The sequence below is a fragment of the Pezoporus occidentalis genome, unplaced genomic scaffold, assembly GCF_034315485.1.
Source record: "Pezoporus occidentalis ecotype Australia unplaced genomic scaffold, CSIRO_AGI_Poc_V1 ctg8, whole genome shotgun sequence".
NCBI classification, from domain to species: domain Eukaryota; kingdom Metazoa; phylum Chordata; class Aves; order Psittaciformes; family Psittacidae; genus Pezoporus; species Pezoporus occidentalis.
Genome location: NW_026916158.1, coordinates 2,094,548 through 2,119,768, shown reverse-complemented (window position 1 = coordinate 2,119,768; position 25,221 = coordinate 2,094,548). Strand labels below are relative to the sequence as shown.

The 25,221-nt window shown below is 37.6% G+C and overlaps 1 protein-coding gene and 2 long non-coding RNA genes across 3 annotated transcripts; 2 read left to right on the top strand and 1 right to left on the bottom strand.

The window, feature by feature from the left end:
• Window positions 1-1,560: 1,560 nt before the first annotated feature.
• On the bottom strand, window positions 1,561-22,060 carry CPB1 (carboxypeptidase B1). The gene is made up of 11 exons (XM_062603388.1): window positions 21,929-22,060; window positions 21,747-21,822; window positions 19,976-20,100; window positions 17,624-17,723; window positions 16,065-16,166; window positions 14,657-14,758; window positions 12,290-12,400; window positions 12,101-12,191; window positions 11,187-11,389; window positions 2,967-3,051; window positions 1,561-1,793 (listed from the first exon to the last, which is right to left on the bottom strand). The coding sequence occupies exons 1-11, from the start codon at window positions 21,997-21,999 to the stop codon at window positions 1,606-1,608; spliced, it is 1,254 nt and encodes a 417-aa protein (XP_062459372.1). The 5' UTR covers window positions 22,000-22,060; the 3' UTR covers window positions 1,561-1,605.
• Window positions 11,383-12,416, top strand: LOC134155814 (uncharacterized). Its single transcript, XR_009961735.1, has 2 exons — window positions 11,383-11,793; window positions 11,836-12,416. It is a non-coding gene; the product is annotated as an uncharacterized LOC134155814 (long non-coding RNA).
• LOC134155816 (uncharacterized) lies at window positions 12,429-22,595 on the top strand. The gene is made up of 2 exons (XR_009961736.1): window positions 12,429-13,458; window positions 21,682-22,595. It is a non-coding gene; the product is annotated as an uncharacterized LOC134155816 (long non-coding RNA).
• Window positions 22,596-25,221: the final 2,626 nt, after the last annotated feature.

The window sequence follows — 25,221 nt, the reverse complement described above, 5'->3', positions numbered from 1 at the left end:
TCTGCCTGCATCTTGTGCTGTTTTCAGTAATACTGATTACCCTTCCCCTCACTTCTGTTGCAAACCATTATGACATGTCTTTTTACTGGTACGTGCTGCTTTCACACATGGATTGAGTTTCACCAGTGATCAAAACCAGATGGATCAGTCATGTGTGAGTACTAATTTAATCTGAGTGCTGCTGGGCTAATTGGAGTGGGCTAGTGGATGCGTTCCTTTCTTTTTCTTATACATAAATGAAAGTGTAATTTTAAATTGGACCTTGTCTTTCTGTTTCACTCTACAGAGAAGGGGCAAAAAAGGAGAACACAGTTTTTGAAAGGTCTGAATTTGGTGATTTTCTTGGGAGAACCATTTTCTCTATAAGATGCATTTCATGGGCTATGTTGGGTGCACCAGCTAGGGACCTGCCAGAAGTAGTGCTAATTCCAGGAGTAGCAACAGATAGTGGAAATCTCTGTTCAGAGCTTCCAGCAATGGAAGGGAGATAGCCATGTTCTGTGTTGTCATAAGGTTTTCCCCTGTCTTTCTGCAGAGTGTGTCCTGTATTAGCTAAGCTCTAAACAGCATTAAACACATTTTCTGCAGCTGCATAAGAAAGCTGCCCAGAGTGGCTATTTATCACTCATACTCTGACCCACTCAGACCCACACTACCTGTACAGAAAACTGATTGGGAGGGGATAATTCTTTGCAGTTTCTCATGAAAGAAACAGGAGGTTGTGAATGCTCCATCCCTGGCAGTGTTCAAGACCAGGTTGGACGAGGCCTTGGGTGATATGATTTAGTGTAAGGCATCCCTGCCCACGGCAGGGGGGTTGGAACTAGATGATCTTAAGGTCCTTTCCAACCCTAACTATTCTATGATTCTGTGATTCTATGATCAGACTTAGTCTTCACAGCTGTTTTCAATTCTTCCACTCATGACAGCAGGAACATGTGGGACCCCAGGAAGTACCAGGACTCTGAGAATATTTTGAGAGGTGCTGTAGTGAGTGTGAGAGCCAGAAATGCTGGGTATTTTATAGCATGATTTGTGTCAAGTCTTGGTCTTTAGAACTATTAGTAATTCTAAGCTTCAGCGCTGAGTTCAGATCAGACCAGCAGTGACCTCAGCTCCAAGTTAGTTTTCATGGATGGGGCAGATTCAGGGTAGGTTTTGAGAAAATTCACGACAGCTAACATAATTTTAAAACTATGTGATGTGAACTTTCCCTTGCTTCTGTTGCCATTAAAGCAGTAAATGGTTGGATGAAAACACATTTATATGAATAACCTAGCTGATTTCATTCTGTTTGGCAGTCAGGCTGTATAAGTTTTAATGCTCTGCCCATCTGTTGTGTGTAAAGATAATTTTAATCATTAAGGCAACCTTTACCTTAAGTTGATTAAGCTTCTTATGTTCTTTCTTTTTAGACCCCCCCCGACTATATAAGTTGCCTTAATAAAAGATTATTTCTCATGACAAACTTCTGTTAGCCTATGATGGACTGAGGATATGAATAAGAACATTAAGTAATGAGAAATAGAATTCTATTTTTAGGGAAGAATACAAAGGAAGGCATCTTTGAATAAAGCCTTCTTTAATAGATTTTAGAACTCCATTCTAATACAAGTGCTCAAGGACATAATTGGCAATATATTTAACAGCCAGTAAAGTCTCTTCACAGGTTGGCTTTATCTGAGATTCAGGGAGAATAAAACCATATCTACCAGTGTCTCGGAGCTCGAAAGTGAAAGAGTACTTGATGCCTTGATTGTAAGCCCAGTCATCGGAGCCCCCTGCAGCAGGATCTGTTGATAAAGAAATAAAATAAAGCTTAACTGGAGAAGTGTGGCTTCACATTGAAACGTGATATACTTTGGAGTCAAGTCACGTAGCCAGAAATGCAGAAAGGAATATTGGGTGAATTGATCGATTTCTCCTGCTCATGGAGAAGTTTTTGTGATTTTAGGCCATTTGTGAGTTTCGTTCCGGCTGATAGTGCAACCAAATGCAAACAAGCTAAACTGCTCCTCCTTGTTAATATTGTGGGGAGACCATGGGAGGAAAGTGTAAGGAACAGGAGAATGGCAGGCTTGCATGGGGTTGTTTAGAAATATTTGGTATTTCTAATACCAAATTAGAAGCAAATACCCTCTCACTGAGTAGGTCATACAGATCTGTAAAGAACTGCGGATCCGAGGCACCAACTTCATCTTTTCTTCTAGACAAAAGGTATCCTCCCTTTCCAGTACTTTGGAAAAATGAAGGCAGTCTCTTTCGCTAAGGAAGGAGCCTCCAGAATTCCCAAGCATCACCAAAACTTTCTTAAAGGAACAATCTCCATAAATATTCTAAAAACTGGGAGAAACTGGTTTTTACAGGTTTTAAAAATGAAGGGAAAAGAAATATGGAAAAGAGATTAGTTTCCATATTTAAGTAAATGAAGAAATCTTAGATATAGAAGATACTAAGGTTCCAGAAATCTAGATGTGGCAACCTCAGCTCGCCTTTTGACGCTGCAAGGGCCAGATCCTGACAGCTGAGTTCCCAAGAAAGGTAGAAGAATGGAATCATAATTAGTGTGTTTCTCAGACTGTAATACAGTGTAAAAGAAATATGTGTGCTGCTAGAGTGATTGAAGCCATTCTTTAGGATTCACATAATCTTTTTACTTTGACTTGGAGATACTGGAAATGCAGAAAATCTCAGACTTTTATGTTTAAATCTAAGCTGTGTATGCTTTAGGAATTCATGCTGTGCACATGAATTCCTACATGCTTTACCACATCACTTTATCTTCCAGGGGTCACATGTTCCCTGGTATCCTTAGGAATATATCATCTTGTATTTTAGAAATGACAGATGCCATACATTCCTTTGAGTATGTGCATGTGAAGCAAAAAAGGAAGAGGAACAAATCACTAGAAAACTGCAACTGCATTTAGTAGTCTTAGCACTTAATATAGATGGGTATTACTTACAGATTGTTGCAGCTCCTGGACCATACGTATATTTGGTATTATACAGACTGGTCAGCTGTTTGGTTGCAGCACGAGCAATGGATTCCTATAGGAACAGAATGATAAATGCAGATTTGCAGAAGCTGTCTGAGTGAATCTCAGCAAGTACATCGAGTATACTGAAAACCCATGCTTGGAAGTGTTTATTTGAAAACTGTGTTTCACCTCTTGGTATGACCAGATGTCAGTAGCTGACAAGGCACAGCTTGTCCTGTTGTGAAAAGTTTCTTAGTAGAGAACTTGTTCCTCAGGCTTTAATGGAGTATAGTCCGCTCAGTATATTGCTGCACTAATGCAACAGCCTGCTGCATAGTCCAGCAGCATTTGGATAGGTAAGGTGACACTAGGTGAAAGGATTCTCTGTACTTAGAAGAAACTTGTACAAGATTAAAACTAAATAAGGAATCTTATTGAGAGATACGAGAATCTTAGAGAATAGTAATAACTTGGTACATTAAATTACGAACGTGCAATAGTCTTTCTTTCTATTCTTGCAGCTATAAATTTAGAGTCAGCTTAGTCAGTGGAGTTGAACTCTGATACAAGTGGAAGCAGATTAAGGTCTTATAAATATTAACAGCCAGAAAAGGCATAAATTACTCTGGAACCATATGTAGTCTCATTAATTTAAATTAATTTCCTGCGCACAGGGACTCCCTCAACTCCCACTGATTTCAGTGAGGGTTGGATCATTCCCATCAATAGTACTGTAAAGCTTTGTATGTTTGCATTAAGGAAAATTACAAAATTACAGACTTTTCTTTGGATCATGTGGCTTTTCAAGTTCTTCATTATACAGCATGTTGGTAATAAAACATGAAAACTGTTACTAACAGATGATAAATATGAATGATTTTTGAAAGCAGATGTTCAGTATAAGAATAAGCAATGGATTGCCATATCTTTCTTTATAGCTTGCAGCTGAATGGCTCACTATTTCAGGATATCCTCAAGCATGTCTTTCTCTGTAGGTTATACTTTGGAAGATATATCATAAAATATTCATCTGTATGTTGCAAGTGTTCCTCTGAATTCCTGAAGATGTGTTTAGAAAATCTTAGTTAAGTGAGAGAGCTTTTCAGCTTCTACAGAAGAGCATCAAAATATGTTTGCGTTAGCACAGGCGGCCTACTTTACTGCAGAACTGCAAATGTTTCCCCATTCCCAAATACTGGATTTTGGACATTCTAGAATTATAGAAGTTTGATCCCATAGGAATTAGGAGTAGGAATTTATAGCTGTTTAGCACGTTAAGAATATTTAAGCAAGGCAGACCAAAGAATATTTGAAGCTTATAATACAGTGTTACAGTGTCTCCTGTAACACTGGCTGTAACTGAAGGTGAGGCTTGGTTCCTGGCCTCCCCATTGTCCAAACACAAGCAATTGTAGGATGAATGTCATTGCTTTGCATTTCATAAGCACGGATTCAGAGTAAGTGGGGGAGCTGAGCGCTCTCCAGTGTTGGTTGGTTGTTTTTTTTTAATTCCTTAACAAGCTGATTTTTCTAAAATCAATAATAATTTTTAACACACATTGAGGGAATTGTAGGGGCTATCTGTTAGTAATACCATGTTTTCTTCAGTCATCTTTTGTCTATAATATATACATTTAATCAGCAGCTGAGATTAAGTCAAATTTTCATTCAACAGTAAATGGATTTTTAAATGTCAACTGATTTTTCCTCTTTTCAAATATATGCAAACGGGAAATCAAATTTGGAAAGATAGTCTGATACTACGTATGGATCTGTGGGTGACTAGGGTTTGCTTTCTCTTCAGTAAAATGCACAGTAGGGACAATAGAATACCAGAGGTGGTCTTTGGGAAGAATAGGGCATTCCTTTCACTCAGCTGCCAGATGATGGCTTTAAATCATACCAGAAAAAGATTTTTTATTGTTGGCCAGGAAATTGTAAAAAGAGAAATTTGTAGAAAGAGCAGTTGAGATTTCCAGCTGTTAAGAGCATGGAATCCAAATAAACAACTTCCTGAAGCTCTCCAGGTTGGAGAGTAAGGTGGTATTTTAAATGACCCTCTCTAAGTGAAAAGCATGACTGAACATTTATGACTTCATCAAGAAAAGAAACTTTATCAGAAGTTCTGGTATCTGATTTTTTTTCCTTTAAGTGACTTACATTTGCTTCCCTAATAGATTTATAGTCTAAAACCTAAAAGTAAAAAAAATACTTCAGCTTTAGAGGAACTAAAGTAACCTCTCACTACTAATAATGTAATCTAAACCAGCAATAATAATAAAAAGTAAGTAAATACTTGTGAGTATAATTCAAAATATGAGGAAAAATTTTTCATTGCTTTTTTGTTTTAAGATAGCACAATTACTTCAAACCATCCATAAAAAGAAGTAACATGGAGATTTATGGAGGTGTATATAAGTAATGCCCAACATTTCCTAAGAGGAATAGTGATATTTAGCTTTTGAAAAGCAGTTTGGATTTTCAAGTCTATGTGTTTTTTGGAATACAGATGCAAGGAGAAACCTCGTTATCTTTTTGACCTTTGAAGCTACTCTTTGCAGCTGAGTGATTTTCTAGATCTTTGCAGTACTGGCTTAATGGAATTATTATGGTTGGAGTTTATTTGGTTGTTGGTTTGAGGGTTTTTTTACTGTTAAGAATCCCTCTGTTACAAGGAAAATTTTGCTGAGAGTTATGGTAGCAGAGACACAACTGGTGCCCTGAAGTCCTAGAAATAACTCCAAATTTATACCTTGTAACTGGGGACAGAAATGGCTTTTCAGGGTCTGACTTGCAGCAGAACTCTTGAGCTGGTTATTGCAGTAGAAGGTAGTGTTCCCTGCACTGATCACCCATCTGTTTACACAGCAATTACTAGTATTTATCTTTTGTACAGAGTGCATGGGCCAGTGAGACAGCAGAGTTGTGTTCTTAGTTGCCATTATCTTACATAATTCACAACCTTTAAACCTATTTTTTCAGTTATTAGCCTTTAATGAAAGATATGTTTCTGGCCTCTCTCACTACATCTGGAGGTTTGAACTAAAGATGACTTATCAGTCTAACTGTATGTTAATGGGTAATTTTTTGGGGAGCATCTCCCTCATTTTACTTTTGTATCATCAGGCTAGGTTTGCCAGCATATTGTGGCTGATTAGAAACACTTCAGGGATGTTGATTATGCAGCTGCTGCATATGAAAGACTCCCTTTGCCCTCATAGTCTGACAGTGCTCTGGGGAAGCCTCTTCACTGATTGACTGGACCTCTTGCTCTCTTCGCTTCCTGGACTGCAAACTGATTTGCCCAAGGCTGAAAACTGTATTTTCACTTTACCTTGCTCTCATATGCTACTTAAGTGACCCTCAAGGAAGATGTGAAAATGTGGTATTTGCAAAGTTGAAGCTAAACTTCTGAGGCTTCTTGTTTTGCCAATAAAACAGACTCCTCTCCAAAGCGTCCATGACTGATGTACAATTTAGTTCACTATTCTGTTGTTGCTCATAGTTTAGCATGTCCCCCAGGAGTCCAGGGAATCCAGCCAGGTGGAGAACTTTAGTATGAAACTTTTTTTTTCTTTGCAAGTCTGTTTCTTTGTGGCAGTCTCACGGTGCTTAAGAAAGCAATCCCAGGTGAGAGGCTTTCCGGTGTGACTTAAGGTGATTGTGCCCTACACCTCTTTGGAGACTGCTGTCTTTCAGCCTGATTCATACATGAGCTGTGTTTGAAAGATGCTACTACTAAACCCCATCCTTTTCATAATTGTAAGACTGTCAGTACAGAACAGTTCTGTTGTGGATATCTGTTGTGGTACATTTGGTGGAGGAGCTGTGAAGCCAATTCCAAATGATGCTTTTCTGCCCACTTTCCTGTTTGTTGCGCTTCCCAGTTGACTTTAACAATATTCACTTATAACAAATACTATAATCACAGGAGTTTGCAACAGGACAGGTACAACAAAAGCATAGGTTGTAACTCCTCACTGATATGTCTGACTCTCTTAGGATTTTTCCTCTTCAAAAATTCTTACCAAGAGGTCATCATATGTCTTAAAAGACATTTAGGACTTTGCTCCCAGGTGTCAGGTTAAGTAATCAGACTGATAATCAGGAATTTATGCAATGTATTTGAAATTCGGTCTTCCTGCAGGCTGTACAGACTCTGGGCATATCTCAGCTTTCTACCATATCCTATTTTAAGCATTCAAGAGGAAATGAAATGATAGACCAACCTGATGCGAAAGGTGAATTTTGGTGAGCTGAAACAATAAACAATGTGGCCAGTATGCATTAAAATGATACAAGCTGAAATATTGTATCTAGAAAATTATTTTGGGTTGTAAATCAATATTCTGCAGATTGCTAAAGTAAAATAATACACATACTTTAATCTGACAATGAGGTTGAGCTGGCTGCAGACATGTATTTGGTACCGAGTTTGTTGTTTAACTGAGAGGTGGAATTGAACCTGGAAAGGAAGGAAGGAAGGGCACAATGCACATTCCTCTGCTCTATCAAACCATAGTTCAGAGCCAATTTAAATACAAACAAGAAATGATAAAGCTAGATAAAGCTGAAAATGAGGAAAGCATAGGGTGACCTAGTAGGAAGCTAAGGCCAGGATATGAACTGATTAAAAAATACAATTAAATGAACTGTTTATGACAAGTGCAATTAAATGCAGAATATCTTATTGCAAGAGGACGAAAATGTGGGTAGTAAAATAAAGATGAAAATAATGTTTTTGAGGTGTGGAGAGATACTGGTCTTGCCAAGCATGGTTTTTAATTTAAAAAATCTAATGCTTCTGTTCTCTGTAGGAAATGGATTCAACTGTGTGTTCTGTGTGCAGGGTAACACTCCGGGGTATAGTAAAGAATGAGTCAAGAGGATTATGAAGGAGGCAAAATGTGATTCACCAAAAGGAGTACATATTTCTTTCAGGGTGTCATCACAAGAGTATTGTGTAACTTCTGAGAAATTCCTGACCTAGATTTTTCTGTCTTGGGTGTTTTTATTTTTGTTGTTCAAGTATTGTTTGGATAACAGTGAAAGTTTTGTGCAACACCCCTGGGACAGGGGTGGGAAATGACAACCCTGAATAAAGGGAGAAAAGTTTTAGGAAAATCCTTGGGAGTTGTGGGGTTTAAATCCTCAGAGATCCTCTTGCATCTAAGAAGAGTTGGAAGTTGTGGAAAGGAAGAGACATACATGACTTTCATCATGTTTTACACCCCAAGGCTGGAGGTGGTTGAGGGATAGTTCTAATCCCCAACACCAAATAAGTTGGAGGTTGTTCTATGGCAATGCAGTGGAACATAAAGCATGTCTCAGATTCTCAGATTCTGTTCTACTTGAGAAACCAAATCCAGAATGGTTTTATATTTTCTGGTGATTTCTTGAAGCTGTGAACAGATAAAATCTTTTGAGCCCTAAGGACATGCTATTCAGTATGCTTGCAGGAAAGGAAGGTTACAAGCATTTGCTAGATCCTTCTTTTCTGCAGACTTAGTGACTTCAATATGAAATTACTCAGTTTTTGTGCCCTTCTTTATCTCAGACACTGGAATATAGCTTAAGCCCCATGCTATCGTGCTACCTTTAATTAAATACAATGAAAAAAAATCTTGTTAATGATAAGCAGACATGTGAGGTTTTTCTTTAAAAGATAAGAAAGATAAGAAAAAGATAAGAAATCACAACTATGTTTCCTTTAATTTATTAAATCTGTCAGGGTAAAAATAATATCTGAGATAAGATAATAGCACTATAAATTTTGTTTCCTCAATAGAAAAAATATTTATGATCCTTTTATTTGCCTAAATGATTTCTGTTAAAATTTGAGATTCTCATTCTTCAGCATTTTTCTAAATTCTGAATCTAGACAGAACTTTTAGTCATGAAACACGACAATTGGAATACAAAATAATACCTCTCTTTGTAGCTGTCTCATTTCAAGCAAGTGCAGTTGTTATTTGAAAATCTTAAATTTTCTTTAGTTGCAGCTTAAATGAATATGTTTTACTTATTTAAAGTAACCTGAAAAGCTGCACTTTCGAACCTGACCCAGAGCCTGTTGAAGTCAGTCTTTCTATTTAATTGACTGACACTGGAATGAATTAGGCTCTTTCTCTTTAATTATAACAACTGCAAGCAGTGTTGTTTGGGTGATGTTCTGATCTCATGCTCCAAAAGAAGCATTTTTGGCAAGAAGTCTTCCTACGTTAAAATCAAATATCGCGCAGGTTGAATAGCTCTGTGATTCTGCTATCTTTTTGTTGGGATCACCAACAGAAGAAATATTTCCCCTCAATTAATACATGAAAAACACTCATAAGGTCACCTTATTGTGATTGTGAGATTTGTGATTACTTTGTAGTAGAAAATAATGGAACTCCCTCTGAAATCATTTTGCCTGGTTTAAAATATAGGATATAGTGATGTTGGACAGACTAACTTTAAAAGTGAAATCAAATGGTTGAAGGGAAATATATAGCCTGCATTCCTGAGCTATATTTTTTTAATGCTGAATGGTAACAGCAGAATTGTCCTCTATGGCAGGAAAAGAGAGTTTTTATTGATAACAGTTGTAGAACCTTAGTATGGGTGATTCACTAAATTTTACTGTGTATTAGAATAGAATCTTGCTAGTTTGAAATTTTAATTTAACAAAAGAATTTGAAAACCTTGCAAAGCACATAGGTTCTTTCTCATTGTTAAGGTTTGTTTTAATAATGAGCTATCAATGTAAACTTTTTTCATTTAATACTGTGAGAAACGTGCTGTACTTCTAGTTATGTTTCATCACATTTGCTAGTGATTCAAAAAACTGGGCAGAATGTCATGCAAATCTTTAACACATGGGAACTTTGTGATATTGACAACAAAGCAGCTTCAAGAGTTTTGTGTTATTTTATTACTGTAGACTGAACTGCAGTGTGTAAACTGTGAAGCTTTTGTAAAAATTGAAGATAAGAAATTACTACAGTTCCCTGGAATAATTACAATTAAAAAGTTTCTCAAATATAAATTAAAAAAGCAAAATTTCATCTTAATTTAATCCTCTCTTTTCATATGTAAAAAAAATGTAGCAAGAAACTTCACTGTTGGCTCCAGTTTGTATTTGTGCTTCAGAATCAAGACATCTACTTGGGAGCACTCATAAATCTGTCAAACCTGCACAGCAGATCAACACTCTGTGTTGTTGCCTTGGACTTTTGGCAACATCCAGGAAAGAGGGGGAATCAAGATTTGTTTGTTTTGTCTTGCTGTGTTGTTTTCCCTGCCAACAACTTCTAATTGCTAATATGCCAGAGAAATGAAGTAATTTTATTATTCATTGTTGATTTCTGGCCTTATAAAATGTTTACAACTTTTATAGACATTCTGTTTTTTAAGGATAAAAAACCCTCACCATATATATCTATATGTATTTTCTCCAGACTATTATCTTACTTAAATGGCATTAGAGCATGGCCTTTCTCTGGGGTGAATAAAAGAGTTGTTGTCCTTCAAAACACCACATTCATCCTTTCCTCTTCCAAATAAAAGGTGTGTTTGAATCAAGGCCTGTTTAGAAAGGCCTCAGAGCTGAAACATTTTACCTAACTGTTCTTAAACTAGCTGTTTTATAATCTGTTTTTAGTTACACTTCTGACAAAAACTGCTTTGTTGTACTGAACCTGTATCAACAGGAGTTTCACCATTTTACTTCAGTGAGAACTAAGGTTGGGTAGGAAGTGGTAAACAGAGATCCTTATCAGCTTTTAAGGATACCAGTTCAAGTCATTTCATAGTTATTACAGTCTCTCAAGCTGTTAGCTTGACTTATAGGGCATAATTCTTCTATATAATGTATTAAAGCTACATACACAGCCACCTCTTGAGTCAGGAGGAAGCAGTGCTGCACAGCATATAGTGGATTTCTGTATAGCATGACTGGAAGACAGACCTGACCTTGTGGAAAATTCATTTTGTATGGGAAATTAAATAAGTCTCTTAAGTTTCTCCTGTGCTTAAACTATCTTGAAGCCATCATGGTTTTCCCTTGTTCTTGCTGTGAAAGACTGAAGTATTTTCAAAAACTGGCAATACAGATTCTTTCCAGATGTTAAAGGATTTGCTTGAAGTTAAATGGACCTAAATAGTAAGTGATGTTTTTTTTCTTACTCTTTCCATTATGTCAAAATGACAAAGAAAGAGACTTACCAGTTCTTCATAATCCGATGGTAAATTGTAAGTATATGAATAAGGAAACAGTAGCAGCTGGGAATACGAGTGAATCGTCAAGTATGCCTTGATTGTAGAAAGGTGTTCACGAATAAAATTAGCCACAGCCTTGGTCTCCTTTTCAGACTCAGGTGCAGAGCCACAGTAAGTGGAATCACAGGGGTTGTCTGAGGCCCCAAGTGCTGGGAAGGAAGTTGAATTTATTAAGTATTTAATGACAAAATTTTGTTGTTAGGAGAGTCATGTTACACCGCTTTTGTAGATAAGCCTTGGAAATCCTACTGACAAACGTGCCATATCAGAAAGGATGTTTTATTGCATAGTTAAGACCCTGGGCAACATGACAGCATTGAATAAATATGCCCTGTATAGTGTGCGTAGTTGGAAGAACATGTATATTGATGTAAGGCCCTATGTTATGTAAGTGATTTGGGATATTGATTTGCTTCAGTACTTAACATATCTCCCCCATTTCTCAGGTGCTTCCAGGAAGCAACCAAGTGAAACCACTCAAAAGAGACCCCTCTCCACCTAGTGAAACCAACTAAAAGAAAACTATTCTGGTTTCTGTTCTGAACTCATAGAAGTGTGTGTGCATATATATACATACATGCATATGTGTGTGTAGACGTGTGTGTATACGTATATATGCTCATTTGTGTGTATATATATGTTCATAGAAGTAGCCATACCGATGATGCTAGTAATAACCAAAGTCTGTTTTTTTGCCCAAGACTACTCAAAAAATTGAACACAAGCTACTCTACAATGCTATACTGGTAGTGTTCACTCAAGCTTGAGCTGGACCAACCACAGGGTAGGGAAAATCCATAATTAATTATCTTGGTTATTTCACCTATGATCACTTGCAGCTATTGTTAGGAGACACTTACTGCACCAGCCAGCATTAAAATTCCTGTTGAGATCTGTCCCTATACAAAGGCTACGAGCATTTTTAGAGCGTGTCTTTCTCCACATGCGGTCCTGAAATAGAACGGTGAAGCACAGATCAAAACTAAGAAAGTGCTCTAACAGTCGGCTTTTGCAGCAATAAATCTCTTGAGAAAGAAGAATGTACTTACGTTTGTCCAAGTGTAAATGTAACCATCAATGTTGACAACAGGCAAAACATAGAAGTCCAAGCTGTTGAGAAGTGTGGTCAGGACAGTATCTGTTCCATAGGTCTCAACAGCCTAGTTAGAGAAAAGTTAGAGAAGTTAGAGAAAAGTAGAAAAAGATTATGATGCCTTCATAGAGCTGTATCTTCCATGTGATTTAAAGGCCTGGGTCTAAATTGGGAATTAATGAATGTGGTGGTCAAAGTCATCCAGGTCACTCTACCACATGAGATGGCAGCTCTCTGGTATTACATATATTTAAAGGATTTACACTGACTCAAACCACACTGCTGTTACAAAGCCATCTCATTCTCATAGATAAATTATATGGTGAGGCAATGTCGATTTTGAGCAGGATAAAAATTCACCAAACAGAGATTTTTGTCTATTAGTTTCTTTTTTACAGACGAAGTTTCTGTCCATATATTCTCTCTACATCCTGTCACCTTAGAGGTTTGGATTTAATTTATGTGAGAAGGAAAAAATATTTTTTTATATCTGTGTTGCAGAAAATTTTCAGCAGTAACCAGAATTATAGAGAATACTTCCAAAGAACATCCTTACACATTGCCAGTCATAATGCTGTGGATGCACATATTCATAAGGAGACAGATTTTTCCCTGTGCTTTTCTAGACACATACATCAAATAATAACCATAACTCTTGCCATAACTTGTATATCATGACTGTTCATGGCCCAGTGTTTGTATGCTTGTTTGCAGATTTATATCGGTGGCGAGGGAGCATGCAGTGATCATGGAAATTTGCTCTGTTTCTTTTACACAGACATAAAGGACAACACAGGGAGCAATGCAATAGAGAAAGGCATCTTTTGTCCTGTCACTAGCAAGTGGGAAGGTCATATGTAGAAGCTAGAAAAGATGTTTTAGATTACTAGAACTTACTTTTTCCTGGTTTTGGTTTGCTTGCTTATTTGTTTGTTTCCTGCTTCGTTTTGGGGGAAGATATATAACAATCCACCCCGCTCATGTTTTTCTGTGGTGTTTTTTTTTACTTTGATGTCTAGAAGCAATCCCAAGTGAACCGTTGATGACGTTCAGAGGACTGCACTTTTAAAGCACTTCTGCCTATCCACACTTGGATCCACTGAGCAGAGCCACTGCTGGTGTCAGGTATACCCATGAATTAAGTGACCAGACAGTGAAAATGACAGCTGTAGTGACGTGAATTGCTAAGAGAAAAATGTTAGCACATACTGTCTGCAGCCTTATTAGGGGATAATGAAATCACATTCCCATTGACTCCACTGAGATGTCACTTTCAATTTCCACTGCTCCCTACACAAAACCGCATGGCTAGCTGATAAGACTGAGATTATACTTGCCACCAGTAAATGCCTCTGCCAGCATGGCTCACTCATGTAATGTGGCTTTCCTTTTCTTGGGTTTTAAATCCAAGCTGCTGTTTCCAGGTTTGTTGTTTGGTTTGGGTTCTTTTAGTAGGTGTTGTTTTTCGGGGTTTTTTTTTTCACTCTTCAGGCAGGAACTCTTAAAAAAGTTGAGATTCAGCCAGAAAACTGTTCTGCTAAGTTGATTGATCTTCCCCCCACTGAGGGGGAATATACCTCTTCTTATGCAGCATGCTGCATGTTTTTTTCTACAAAACCAATCTCTCCTCACCACCTGCTTTAAATTGGTGGTGAGGAGTAGGAAAACACAAAAGAGATAAAATCGCTTAATTCAAGGCGTAAACTATCCCAGCCTGAAGTGAAGGTACTTTTACCTGTGTAGTTCTGTCCTAAATATGGTTTCACCATTCCATGCAACTTGAAGTGGCAGCTCAAAGGGATGTGTATGCATTTCCCTCTTCCTGAGTGAAATTTAGGAAGCTTCATATATAGTTGTCTTCCTCCTCTTTTGGGTACATTTGCTCAGTGCACTCTGTGCTTAGCTGAGGGCAGGTTTCCACCCTCTCTGTTGCCTTTCAGAGTAAAGCTGGTTGCAGGGTATAATACAGCACCTGATGCTGTAGGAAGATGGCTGTTCTAATGTGCATTCAGGTGCTTTCTGATGTCCCCTTGAATTTCCTTATTCTCCTTATATAGAGAACATGACTATGTTTATAGCATTACTTGACCTGTTTGCTTGTCTCTTACACATGCTTTTAGGTAGTCTTAAGCTACTGAAAGATTACAAGTCCAACCATTAAGATCTGGTTTAAGTAGATACACCCTAACCATATGATGTGCAGATAGGTATTTAGAGGTAAAAAGTTAATCTGCAGTGGCCTCACTCCTACTGCTCACTTCAGATTTTTTTTTAAACACAGTTGCATTTTTAAAATTGTTTTTTCATCATTAAGCTCACTGACTTCTTTCACAAACCACTGGCAGAAAGCAGGGGTGATCCACTCTCTTGCATGGAAACCACAATCAATAAAGATGGCCTTCTTATTTGGACCACTTTTTCCCACCTAGAAAACAAAAAAAAACAAACAAACAAAAAACCACCAACCCACACAACAGCAGCAAAACCAAACAGGTATTAAACAAAATAATTCGTATGCAGAACAAGTCAGTCAGCTTCCTGACCTAAAAAGTCAAAATTTATACAAATACAGCATTCCTTGATTAAATTGAAACCTGTAGGATGCTCTATCTGTAGCTGACCATGATTTGAGCTAAAACAATAGATTCTTAATAATTTAATTTTTATTAATGTAGAGATGCTTTTTGCTCTATTATTTGATTATTCTGCACTGTTGACTTATTGTACTGTCTCTAAGAGCTAATCTTGTTTGCTTGAATGATTATTATAAATGCTTATGCAATTTTGGGCAAATAATCTTTATCCTTTCACCTTTAAGTCATTGCACCTTATTTATTCACAAGAGTTACACCAAAAAAATAGCCATGGTTTAATCTCAGCCAACAACTAAGCACCATGCAGCCACTCACTCACTCCCTCCAAGGCAGGATAGTGGAAGACAGAATTGGAAGGGTAAAAGTGAGAAAACTTGTGGGTTGAGATAAGAACAGCTTAATAATGGAAATTAAAAAAAAACAACAAACACAACAATGAGAGAGCCATAAGTCCCAAGGAAGACAAGAGATGCAAATGAAAAAAATTGCCCATCCAATCCCTGAGTGGCAGCCCCCCTAGCTAACCTTCCCCCTAGTTTATTGCTGAGCATGATGCCGTATGGTATGGAATATCCATTTGGTCAGTTGGTGTCAGCTGTCCTGATTGTGTTTCCTCTCAACTTACTATGCACCCTCAGCCTGCTTGCTGGCAGGATGGTGTGAGGAACAGAAAAGGCCTTGATTGTGTAAGCACTGCTCAGCAATAACTAAAAGACCTCTGAACTATCAATACTGTTTCCAGCACAAATCCAAAACATAGCCCCATACCAGCTACTATGAAGAAAATTAATGCTACCCCAGCTAAAACCAGCAGAGAATTACATTCATGAAGATACAAACAAATTTGTTCCCTGTTGCTAGAAAGACTGACATTTATAGATCCTTTCAGGGTAAATGTGTTTACAAAACAACAGATGGAGAGAACATAAAGGTAGATGATCATTCAAACAGCTCTTAGGAATTTGATTGGATTTATATGTTTGAACTTCTAATAATTCATTATGCCCCTTTTAAAAGGTGTTATATTTTCTGCAAAATATATAATACTAGCTTAGCATCATTGGTGGTTTAATAGACATCAGAATCTTGGGAGGTTAACAGAGAAGAAGCCTGGCACAAAGAAATCTAAGCACTTACTTTGAGAAGGTAAATTGACCGTCCTTCGTATGTTTCCCCAATTACACTGCGAGAGACAAGGTCTGGGTTCTGAGCAGCAATATCAGCAGTCCAAGCAGCTATCTGTTCAGTAAGGAGGTTAAATTTACTTTTGCCTCTGTTCCTCATGTCCAGGCTAATTAATTCACAGACTTTAAGCCAGAGTGTGTAACTTGACCTCATATTTAATAGTTTGTAGATTTCCAAGAATTAATTACAACTTGTACTAGAGCTGAATTAAGATTATCTAGCATGAATTTCTCTAAACCTGTCATTGGAGTATGGCTACTGGATTACAATAGCCTTTGAATGCTGATCCTATATACTTCTAACCTTGTCACCCCTAAAACTCTTCTAACAAAAGAAAACTTTTTCTCATTAAGTTAAATAGATGGAATGCCTTAAATCTTCTATATGTTGTAATGTTTTCAGTGTATGGCTTTTATTCATCATCACTTTTGAATTACTGACAGAAGTTCTGGGCAGGGATTTGTAGGAACAGTCCACAAATGCCAGATACAAAAGAATTAATATCTCCTTAATTCTATTTATTATTTAAGGGAAGTAATAATAGCCTTTATTATCTTAACATTGGAGCAGATTCCCTTTGTTACAGTTGCCTTCAGAAGCTCACAAAAAATGTTGTCACATCCACACAAAAAAAACATTTCATACCCAAAGAGCTATCTAGAAACTAAGAAAAATACAGGAAGCAGCAGACAGATCTAGACAAACTGGCCAGGAAATACTGGAAATAATGGTTAACATTATGGATGTTACTGGGTTTTTTTTGTATGCCAATAAGCTTTACAGAGTCAGAGATGTTCTTATTTTTAAATAGCCTTGTAAAAGGAGAATTTTATTTCTGTTGTTTCTTAGGAGAGTTGTGGTGGAAGAAAATAGATTACTTCTGTATATGCTTTATAGATACCACCTGGAAAGGAAATACATTTTCTTGTCTGAAAATGTAACGGCTGCTTAGTGGGCAATGATCATCACAAAAATTAAATATTTTTGCAAGGAAAGGCTTGAAAGGGAGATTGTCATACTTTTAAGTGTAAGAACTGTGATGCAGTGCATGGTAAGGGGCCACTGCAAAGATGTGAAGAGTGACATGGTCAAGATTACGTGACAGGAAAAATAAGCATGGCTGTGACAAAAGCAGGGAGGAGGCGAGACTTGTGGAAGATGAAGAGCTAGAACTGGGACGGGGAAAGAAATCAGGTGTTTTAGCAGAGGAGATGAGAGAAGGAGTGAAAAGGGAAAAACAAATTAGTAGTGAAGCACATCAGGCTGGTCATTGGATTTCTGACAGTTTCTTTACAGCGCTGGGAGCAGAAATAGAGGAAATAGGTGTAGGGGCATTGGTTATACAGATTACCCAAGTAATGAGCAATAAAGAAAAAGAGGAAGGAGAGTTTGGAAAAGGAGTTATCGTATTAATGTATGCAACAGAATAAGAAAAGGGAAAAAGGCTGGAAGCATATCAGAAGCCATTTTGAGCACAGGGGTTGATAAAATGGTAAACTTCTAGACTTTACCGTTTCCCAGTTGTTGTACTTTTCATAGCTGTGTCCGGTAGTACGAGCTTTGCTGTCAAATTGGGCATCCAGTGCAGCCTGCAGGTTGTCGATCAGAACTCTGCAATAAGGCACCATGAAAAGTGTAAAGAGAAACATAAAATTTGCTAACAGGGAAGTAAGCAGCAGGTAGACATTTCAGGGTCTTCCTGGAATTAAGGCCACATAGATTGTGAAGTGAAATGTGGGGTGTTCGATTTATGCACTTGAAAATAAGATACATTAGATTCAAGTTTCAACTTACGTTGTGTCTCAGCCTTCCCACCAGAATGGTCAGAGAGCAATAGGTTCCTCCAAAGTAGCACCTGCCTACTTACTCCCATACTAACAAACCTCCTGGGTGGCAACAGTTTGGTTTAGGAAGACCCAACCAAGCTTCCAAAGTTTAGGTGTGGTTTAATAGCTCTATTGCAGATAGCATTATCCATCCTCCAAGCTACTTTACTGCATGTGAGTTGGTCTGTGAAAGTAGAACACACAATGGCAAGGAAACCCCAGTATCCTGTCTGGTTAGGTTGGAACTCTACTGTTCATTTTTCTCTGGGGCTGACACAAAGGCACAGCTCATTGTTGAGCGTACTCTTGATGACCTTTTGCTTATATTTCAACCTTGGCTATCAAAAAAATGAAGTCCTCTTGTTTTTCCAGTGCTTGTCTTAACATTTTTACAAATCTTACTGATCCAGGATATGTCCTTGATCACTTGTGATTTGGATAGAAGCAAGAGCAGGAGGCCAGTTTGAGAGACACCACCAGCCTTCAGAACAAACAGTGCAGATGACTACATTGACATGATGTCATGGCACTGCAGCTGCACTTCAAAAGAATTGTAACAGCTTGGGTTGTCACAAGGACGCTCCACTCAGATTTGTCAGGGACGCCTTCCAGACATTATGGCCTTTGTTGCAATCAAAAGATTTGTGCATGGACCTGAGGGAGTTCATGAATATTACAGGAAAAACTAACAAATGTGCAGTAACTCCTCCTTAGCCAAAAAGGAAATTCCACCAAAACTGGATTCCTGTGCTGTATGTGGGATGTGATATTATTAAAAATTATTTCTTCTAGAGTGTTTTTAGATTCCGTTCCCCCAGTGGCATCCAAATAAGACATGGTTAACATGAGGCCAGTAAGCTTAGGGATGGATTATCCTCAGATTTAGCAGACTGTAAAAGCCATGTTTCATGAAAACTGTGTTGTGTACAGTGAAGGAGTTTGGTCTAGTGGCAACAACAGTGGAGCTGAGAGACAAAAACTCTCCATTCAGCCAAATGAAGTCATGAGAATTTGATCACGTAACACTGACTTTCAGTGTCTGAATACATGACATTGACAAAATATCCATTACCCATTGAAGAAGCCTGATAATCAAGCTGGGCTGAGCCAATCTGCAATGCTCAGGTAGAGCTAAAAGAAGAATGAAGACAGACAACTCCCCTCCACTTCAGCCCAAAGTCAACTTCTAATCTATGGTTAAAGCTTAATTGGAAGACATGAAGTAGAAGCAGTTGGCTGGTCCTGCTCTTTTCTCCTTATGTTCTAATTAGTGCTGCTCACTACAATGCTTCTGTTCTCAGGGGTGTTTAATGCAGCAGTGTGATCTATTTCCTCCACTTAGGCTACAGTTGTATTCAGTCACAGAAACTCAGAGCTCTTTTACTTCTGGGTAATATACTTGTGAAATATTTAAGCCAATTAAGAGATCTCTCACTGGAGAATCCTTGCCATGTATCTGCTTGAGTGAGCCCAAGGCTGTCCTGGGAATCTGTTCTCCCCACTGTCTTAGTTCTTCACCTGGTAGCTGTCTTCTCTTTGTCACAAGTTGGGTTTTTTTTTGCCCCTCTAGCTGTTGTTCTGCAGCCTAGAGAACTCAGTGGGGATCCCCTCATTATGGTCCCTGGGGCTCATCATTTTCTGGCTTCAGTTCCCTGATACTATCATGCAAAGCTACCTGGTGCACTTTCTGGCTCTTTCTAGACCTTTGCTGCATTTTGTCTTTAGTGAGAAATCTTCCTTTTTCCCTCCTTTAGTCCAGCTTTGTGTACCACAATGAGCTTTCACCTCCGGGAAATTCCTGGTAGTAAGTCTTTGCTTCCTCTCTGTTACGTCTGCCAACATTTCACCTCACCCCTTAAGCAGAGCAGGTACAGTTCATTTGAACAGCTGTGGGAAAGCTGAACCCAGAAGAAGCATCCGCAGGTGCGATGAAGTCTGTGACAGGGAGATAAGCTGACCAACATGAAAAGATCAAACACATTTTCCCCAGTATTTAATTTCCTTCTACTTAAAATACGGTAGTGAGAACAAACATACCTGTACTCCACTCCATTTTCTTGCAAAAGATCTTCAACCTCAAAAGACTTGTCAGCTTCAACTCGGAAATCCACTTGCATTTTTGGCCTTACCAGTGTGACAGAGTCTGGCTGCCAAAAGTCAACCTGAAAGAAGACCAAAAGAATACATAAACAAATAAATACATACATATGACTGTTATTTTTAGGTGGGCATATGTGTGATGGTGATGTTGACTATGATTAATCTACTGAATTTCATTCATATCCTGTTACACTGACCTAACCTTGCTTGCCAAAAACACCAACCTAAATTTTAACTGGAAATAGATTAAGAAGATTTTATTAGGCCCTGCAATTTATGTGGCAGAGTTCTGCAAATGGCAGTGACAGTTTCACAAATGGGAAGTATTCTGTAGCATCAGAGTGCATACAGACTTGTGAGTATAACTATCTTTACAGCTTCTTTCATTCTTTGGACAGATTTCTTTGGAGGTTTTGCATATAAGCATTAGACAAAAGTGGGCTCCTTACTCAGTAGCAGAGGGATGCTACGTGAATATTTTACATAAATCAGCTGTGAAAGACTGTTGTCTGCATGAATGCCTATAAGACTCAATTCACTAAAGTCGGTATGAGGAACCTGTATCTTTGGAAAGTATTTAGTTCTGGGTGGGAAAATGACAGTGCTATTACTATTTGACGTATTTTTGCTGAAGTCGGCTTCCAGACCTCAGGATTTAGTGCCTTATTAAAGGCCAATGAAAGCAAAGCTGGCTTGCCAACCTAATGACTTTTCAGCCTTTCATCTAGTGAGTGCAAAGAAAATTGGGGCCGCTGGGCATATTCATGAACTATGTGTCTTTGAGTGAGATGGCTCTTCCAGGATATACTACTACATCAGTCCTGACTGATTGCTTTGTGTAACAATGGTAGTTCAAAGATCCTTTCTTTGCTTAAAAGAAAACAAACAATCCCTTTATATACACACTTAAAAGCCAGCATGGTATATTAATTTTCTTAATATTGGCAGCATCATTGCAATAGTATATACTTCTGCAGAATACTCTTCCAGCATGCTGTACTAGCCTGTTGATGATAGTTCTCCACATCTGTACTTCGTTAAAAATACCATCTTTTTATCCTACAGATAATGGTGTCTTTTTCACCAACAGCTATTTTGCAACATCAAAGCTGAGGAGAAATATTGAAAACACATTTGCTGTCTTTATTGTTTTTCTCATGTCATTGTGTCATCATATATTTACTTCAAGGTCAGTAAGAAAGATGCAACTTGGTTGGAGAGAAAGGAAGCTTTAATGGAAAGTCAGAGAAGAAAAGATGACATGAGAGACTAGAGGTCAAAGAAAAGATAATTTGTTGGGAGTAGGGATTTTTATATTATTTACATGAGCAAAATGTTTTGCCCGTAATGGTAAAAGTTCTGGTAGTTGGAATTTCCATGTTTTATCTAATGTGTTCTTGACAACACTCCACACTGAACACAGCTTTTCAGATTAACTTATTCTATTAATAAATTATGGTGGACACTTTGATGTTTGGACTGGGGTCACCAGGCTTTCTAGGAAGGTATTGGAATGTATTTGTACTGCTCTAGCTTTATTACCTTGTCCTATTCTTTCTGAATAAACACTTCAGCTGACTTGAATGGTATCAAGATTAGGTCTTTAACTCAGTAGCATGGTTTCGTTTTTTTTTTTTGCTAAGATATATGTTAGTTGAACAAAAGGAGAAACGTTCATTTCAAATACAATATAGCCCATGTTCTTTACCTGCATGTTGTTGCTAAGGGATTTGATGATTTCCACCTGCTCATCATTCTGCAGAATCACACGAAACACCTTTTGCCTGAAAGGAGAGAAGAAGATTGGAATTGAAACAGGTAAGTCAATTGAAAGGCTTTTGCTCATGCAAAAGAATTTGTGCAGATATAAAACCTGATGTCTGTTCTTACCTATCAAAGGCAAGATCCTGCAGGTCAGCAGAAACAGCTGCAGCACCTACGAGAACCAAGAGCGCCCACATTTTTTTTGTGAAGAAAATTCAGTTCTTCTATGCTGCTTTTATAACCTGTTTTGTCCTGCTTTTTATCAATCATATATCAGAACAAGCCACTGAGCAACTGATAGATTATTCCTTTGGCCTCGTTTTATGTGTGTACTCTTTATGATGTGTGTTTTACTCCACACCTGTGAAAACAGCTGAAAGTCTCAAGGGGGACCGGCTACAGAATCTTGCTATTGGGCTGTATAAACTCTTGGTATAAGAAAGTGAATTTAATTTACTTTGTTCTTTTCTGTTGGATGTGAATTTTGAACACTTCCCCCATCCCCAAACCCCCAAATGTTTGGTTGCTGAATTACAGGCTTTATAATACTTCATTGTTTCTTTATGTAGTGGTAGATGTCTGTGAGATGTTGTTGCAGTGTAAATGGTCTAAATCACACAGAATTATCCATTTTTCTGAATGATATGGGGCTGACTGACAAAGGAAGAGGAAACACAATTGGGATGTACCATTTATCCTTTTTTTTTTCTTCACCTCCAACAGAAAAGTCCTGAAGTTGTTCTTTGCTGAGCCATTTCACTGAAACTTCTCAGGTGTCTACAGAACTGAGAGTGTACAAACTTCCAGTAACAGTGCAGTGGTACTTATATTCCACATATACTGTAATAATAATCTTGCATATTCTCTAATCACGTAAGGATCAGAGGCAAATATCTTAAATTAAGCGTACATGTAGGCCAAGAAGAGTATATGAAATGTAGTCATACAAAAGCATTTTTAGATTTACCTTTCATGTTGTGCCTAAACTTTCTGAGAAACAGTAGTGTGTTTGCATCACTGCATTTGCATCTGTTTAGTTTTTGAGTACTTGGCGTTAAATGTAACGTCGGTTGTTTGTTGAGGCTGTCATGAGATGACTGATGTTTTCAACAGGGAGCCTGTAAATGGATTGGTGTATAAATATATAAAGAATGGAATTTATGAGCTCCATTCTGTGTTCTGTTATGCTTAAGTGACTAGACAAATTAAAGAGGTTCAGACACAGGTAATCTTGGAGATGTTCTTTAAATCCAAGACTGCTATTTTGCAGAAATCTACATATATGCATATCATATAATGTGAAAAATTATTAGAAAATTAACATATATTCACCTTAGATTAAAAGACATAGTTATATTTTCAAAATGCGAAAACTTAGTCAGTGACCATTTTAAGAATGAATGTAGCATCCGACTCTGCACCTAATTTTTTATGAGGTTCTCTGGAATCAACTCAGTAAAGCTGCAGCATCTTTACAGAATACCAAGAAATATATTTCTAAAATCAGTGTAGATAAAAGGCAGCATTTTATGCTTAACAATATGATTCATGATATGTTCCTAAAAAAGGAGACTCCAAAACTGCACTGAGCCTAATTATCCAAAACTGTCTTTGCCAAATCATAGGATTTGAACTTACTTTACAATTAATGACCTAATTTGTAGCACTGCAGGCCCTTGCCCAGCAATAATTTTACTTCGAGTCAAGTCTCCTAAGCAGGATGACAGCAGGAGTTATTCTGACAGAGTGCCAAAACAATACTGCAAAGTCTTCAGAAGTTTTAATTTTATGGTGATGAGATCTACTGTATCAGAGAAAATGGTCTGATCCCATGAACACTGCTAAGACGATAATGTGGAGATGATCAAGCCCATATCTTGCAGTGAATAAATGATCAGAAGAAGTAATCAAACAAATTGCAGATGTCATCATTCTCTGTTGAGCACTGAGAAGCATCTTGAAAACAGAAGACTGCCAGATTTCAGCGCTTGAATTTACTTTTAAGAAACTCCTTGCTTTTTCGTGCAGTTGGAGATGATGTTTTTTTTTTAATTGTACAGGGCTTTTTTTTCCAAGCAATCACTGATGCAGCGTTACTGCCATCAGCTACTGAGCTGGCAAGCATTATTGAGTACTATAATTTCTAATGGCAGTCTTTGCTGTTTCCATCCCAGACTAGGTCAGGAAAAAACAGTGATCTGGAGTCCTACTTAAGTGATTTATTTTGCATCTCAGAATTTATGATTATTTGTCAGATTAGCTCAGAAACTAGATCTAAACATTGTCTTGTTCTTCTAACTATATAAATGTTTAGTATTTGTATGATAAAGGGGCAGCATAAGGGTAAATAAAATAGCAAATCTGTTCTTTTTAGCATCTGATTATAAGCAGTGCATCAGTTGGCCATGGCTGAGTAAACCTTGGCCTTGCCTCTGTACTCAGTGTAAAGGAGCAAAGTTTCACCTATAATTTTAAAAACATACAGAATGCAGATTTAATTGTTTTTAATCAAGAAAGTAACAAAACCAGCTGAATCCCAAAAGGAGTGTGTGTAATGTTTTCTTTCAGGATATGTATTTTGTCTTACACTAAATGTAAGCACAGCTGAAAAGAAGTGTCAGCTATTGCAATTTTGTTGCAGTTCTTTGCTTTTGTGATGATTAAAAATTGAGCTTCTGTAATGCTTCCACTTACAAAAACTGTTCCCTGTGTTTAGTGACATAAACTGTAAAAAGTTTGATGCTAATAATTAGCTATATACCAGCTGAAATTAAATTTTGTAGTAATTTCTTATTTCAGTTTTAGGAATAAAAATACTCTGATGCTCCACTTTGAGGGCTAACTGCAGGCTAAAAAAAAAGGAAAAAATACCCATCAGTTCTTATAGTCCTTGATTGATAAATTTATCTTCTTAATATTGTTTAATCTTAACATGGCTTATGTATGCAATGTAGTAAAATCCTACCATGTGCCCCCGAACAGCCACATGTGTTATGGGGACCCTCTTAACATTATTTATTTGTTAAGATAATATGTGCTAACCTTAGTTTTGAAGTTATAATATTGAATATAATCTGAAGACCTTTGAGAGTAATTTGAAGAGGTCAGGATCAGCAGAATCTGCTATCCAGCATGTGCTCCAAGCTTTCTTGGTACTTTTTCTGTATTTATATATTATTAATATTGCATCTTTTAATTCATCAGATGCTTTTTCAACTTTAGTGCCCTGGGACATGCTCATATCAAACTGTTTGGTAGCTATGTGTAGGTATCTTCTTCCCCCCCACTCCAGATACACGGATGCTACTTAGTATGTGAACAGTAACTGCATAAGGAGATAAAAGAATGGTAGTGATGAGATCTAAAGTATAGAGTAAAAAAAGCTGGCTCTCATGACTTTGGGATGTGTTCTACTTCTG

Bases quoted from the DNA above. Each gene is read 5' to 3' on its own strand.
- CPB1 (XM_062603388.1), bottom strand. From the start codon at position 21,999: ATGTGGGCGCTCTTGGTTCTCGTAGGTGCTGCAGCTGTTTCTGCTGAC. The intron at 20,101-21,746 runs GTAAAGAACATG...GTCTTCTTTCAG, and splicing joins CCCTTAGCAACAACATGCAG to GTTGACTTTTGGCAGCCAGA. The intron at 14,759-16,064 runs GTAAGTGCTTAG...TTTGTTTTCTAG, and splicing joins GGTCAATTTACCTTCTCAAA to GTGGGAAAAAGTGGTCCAAA.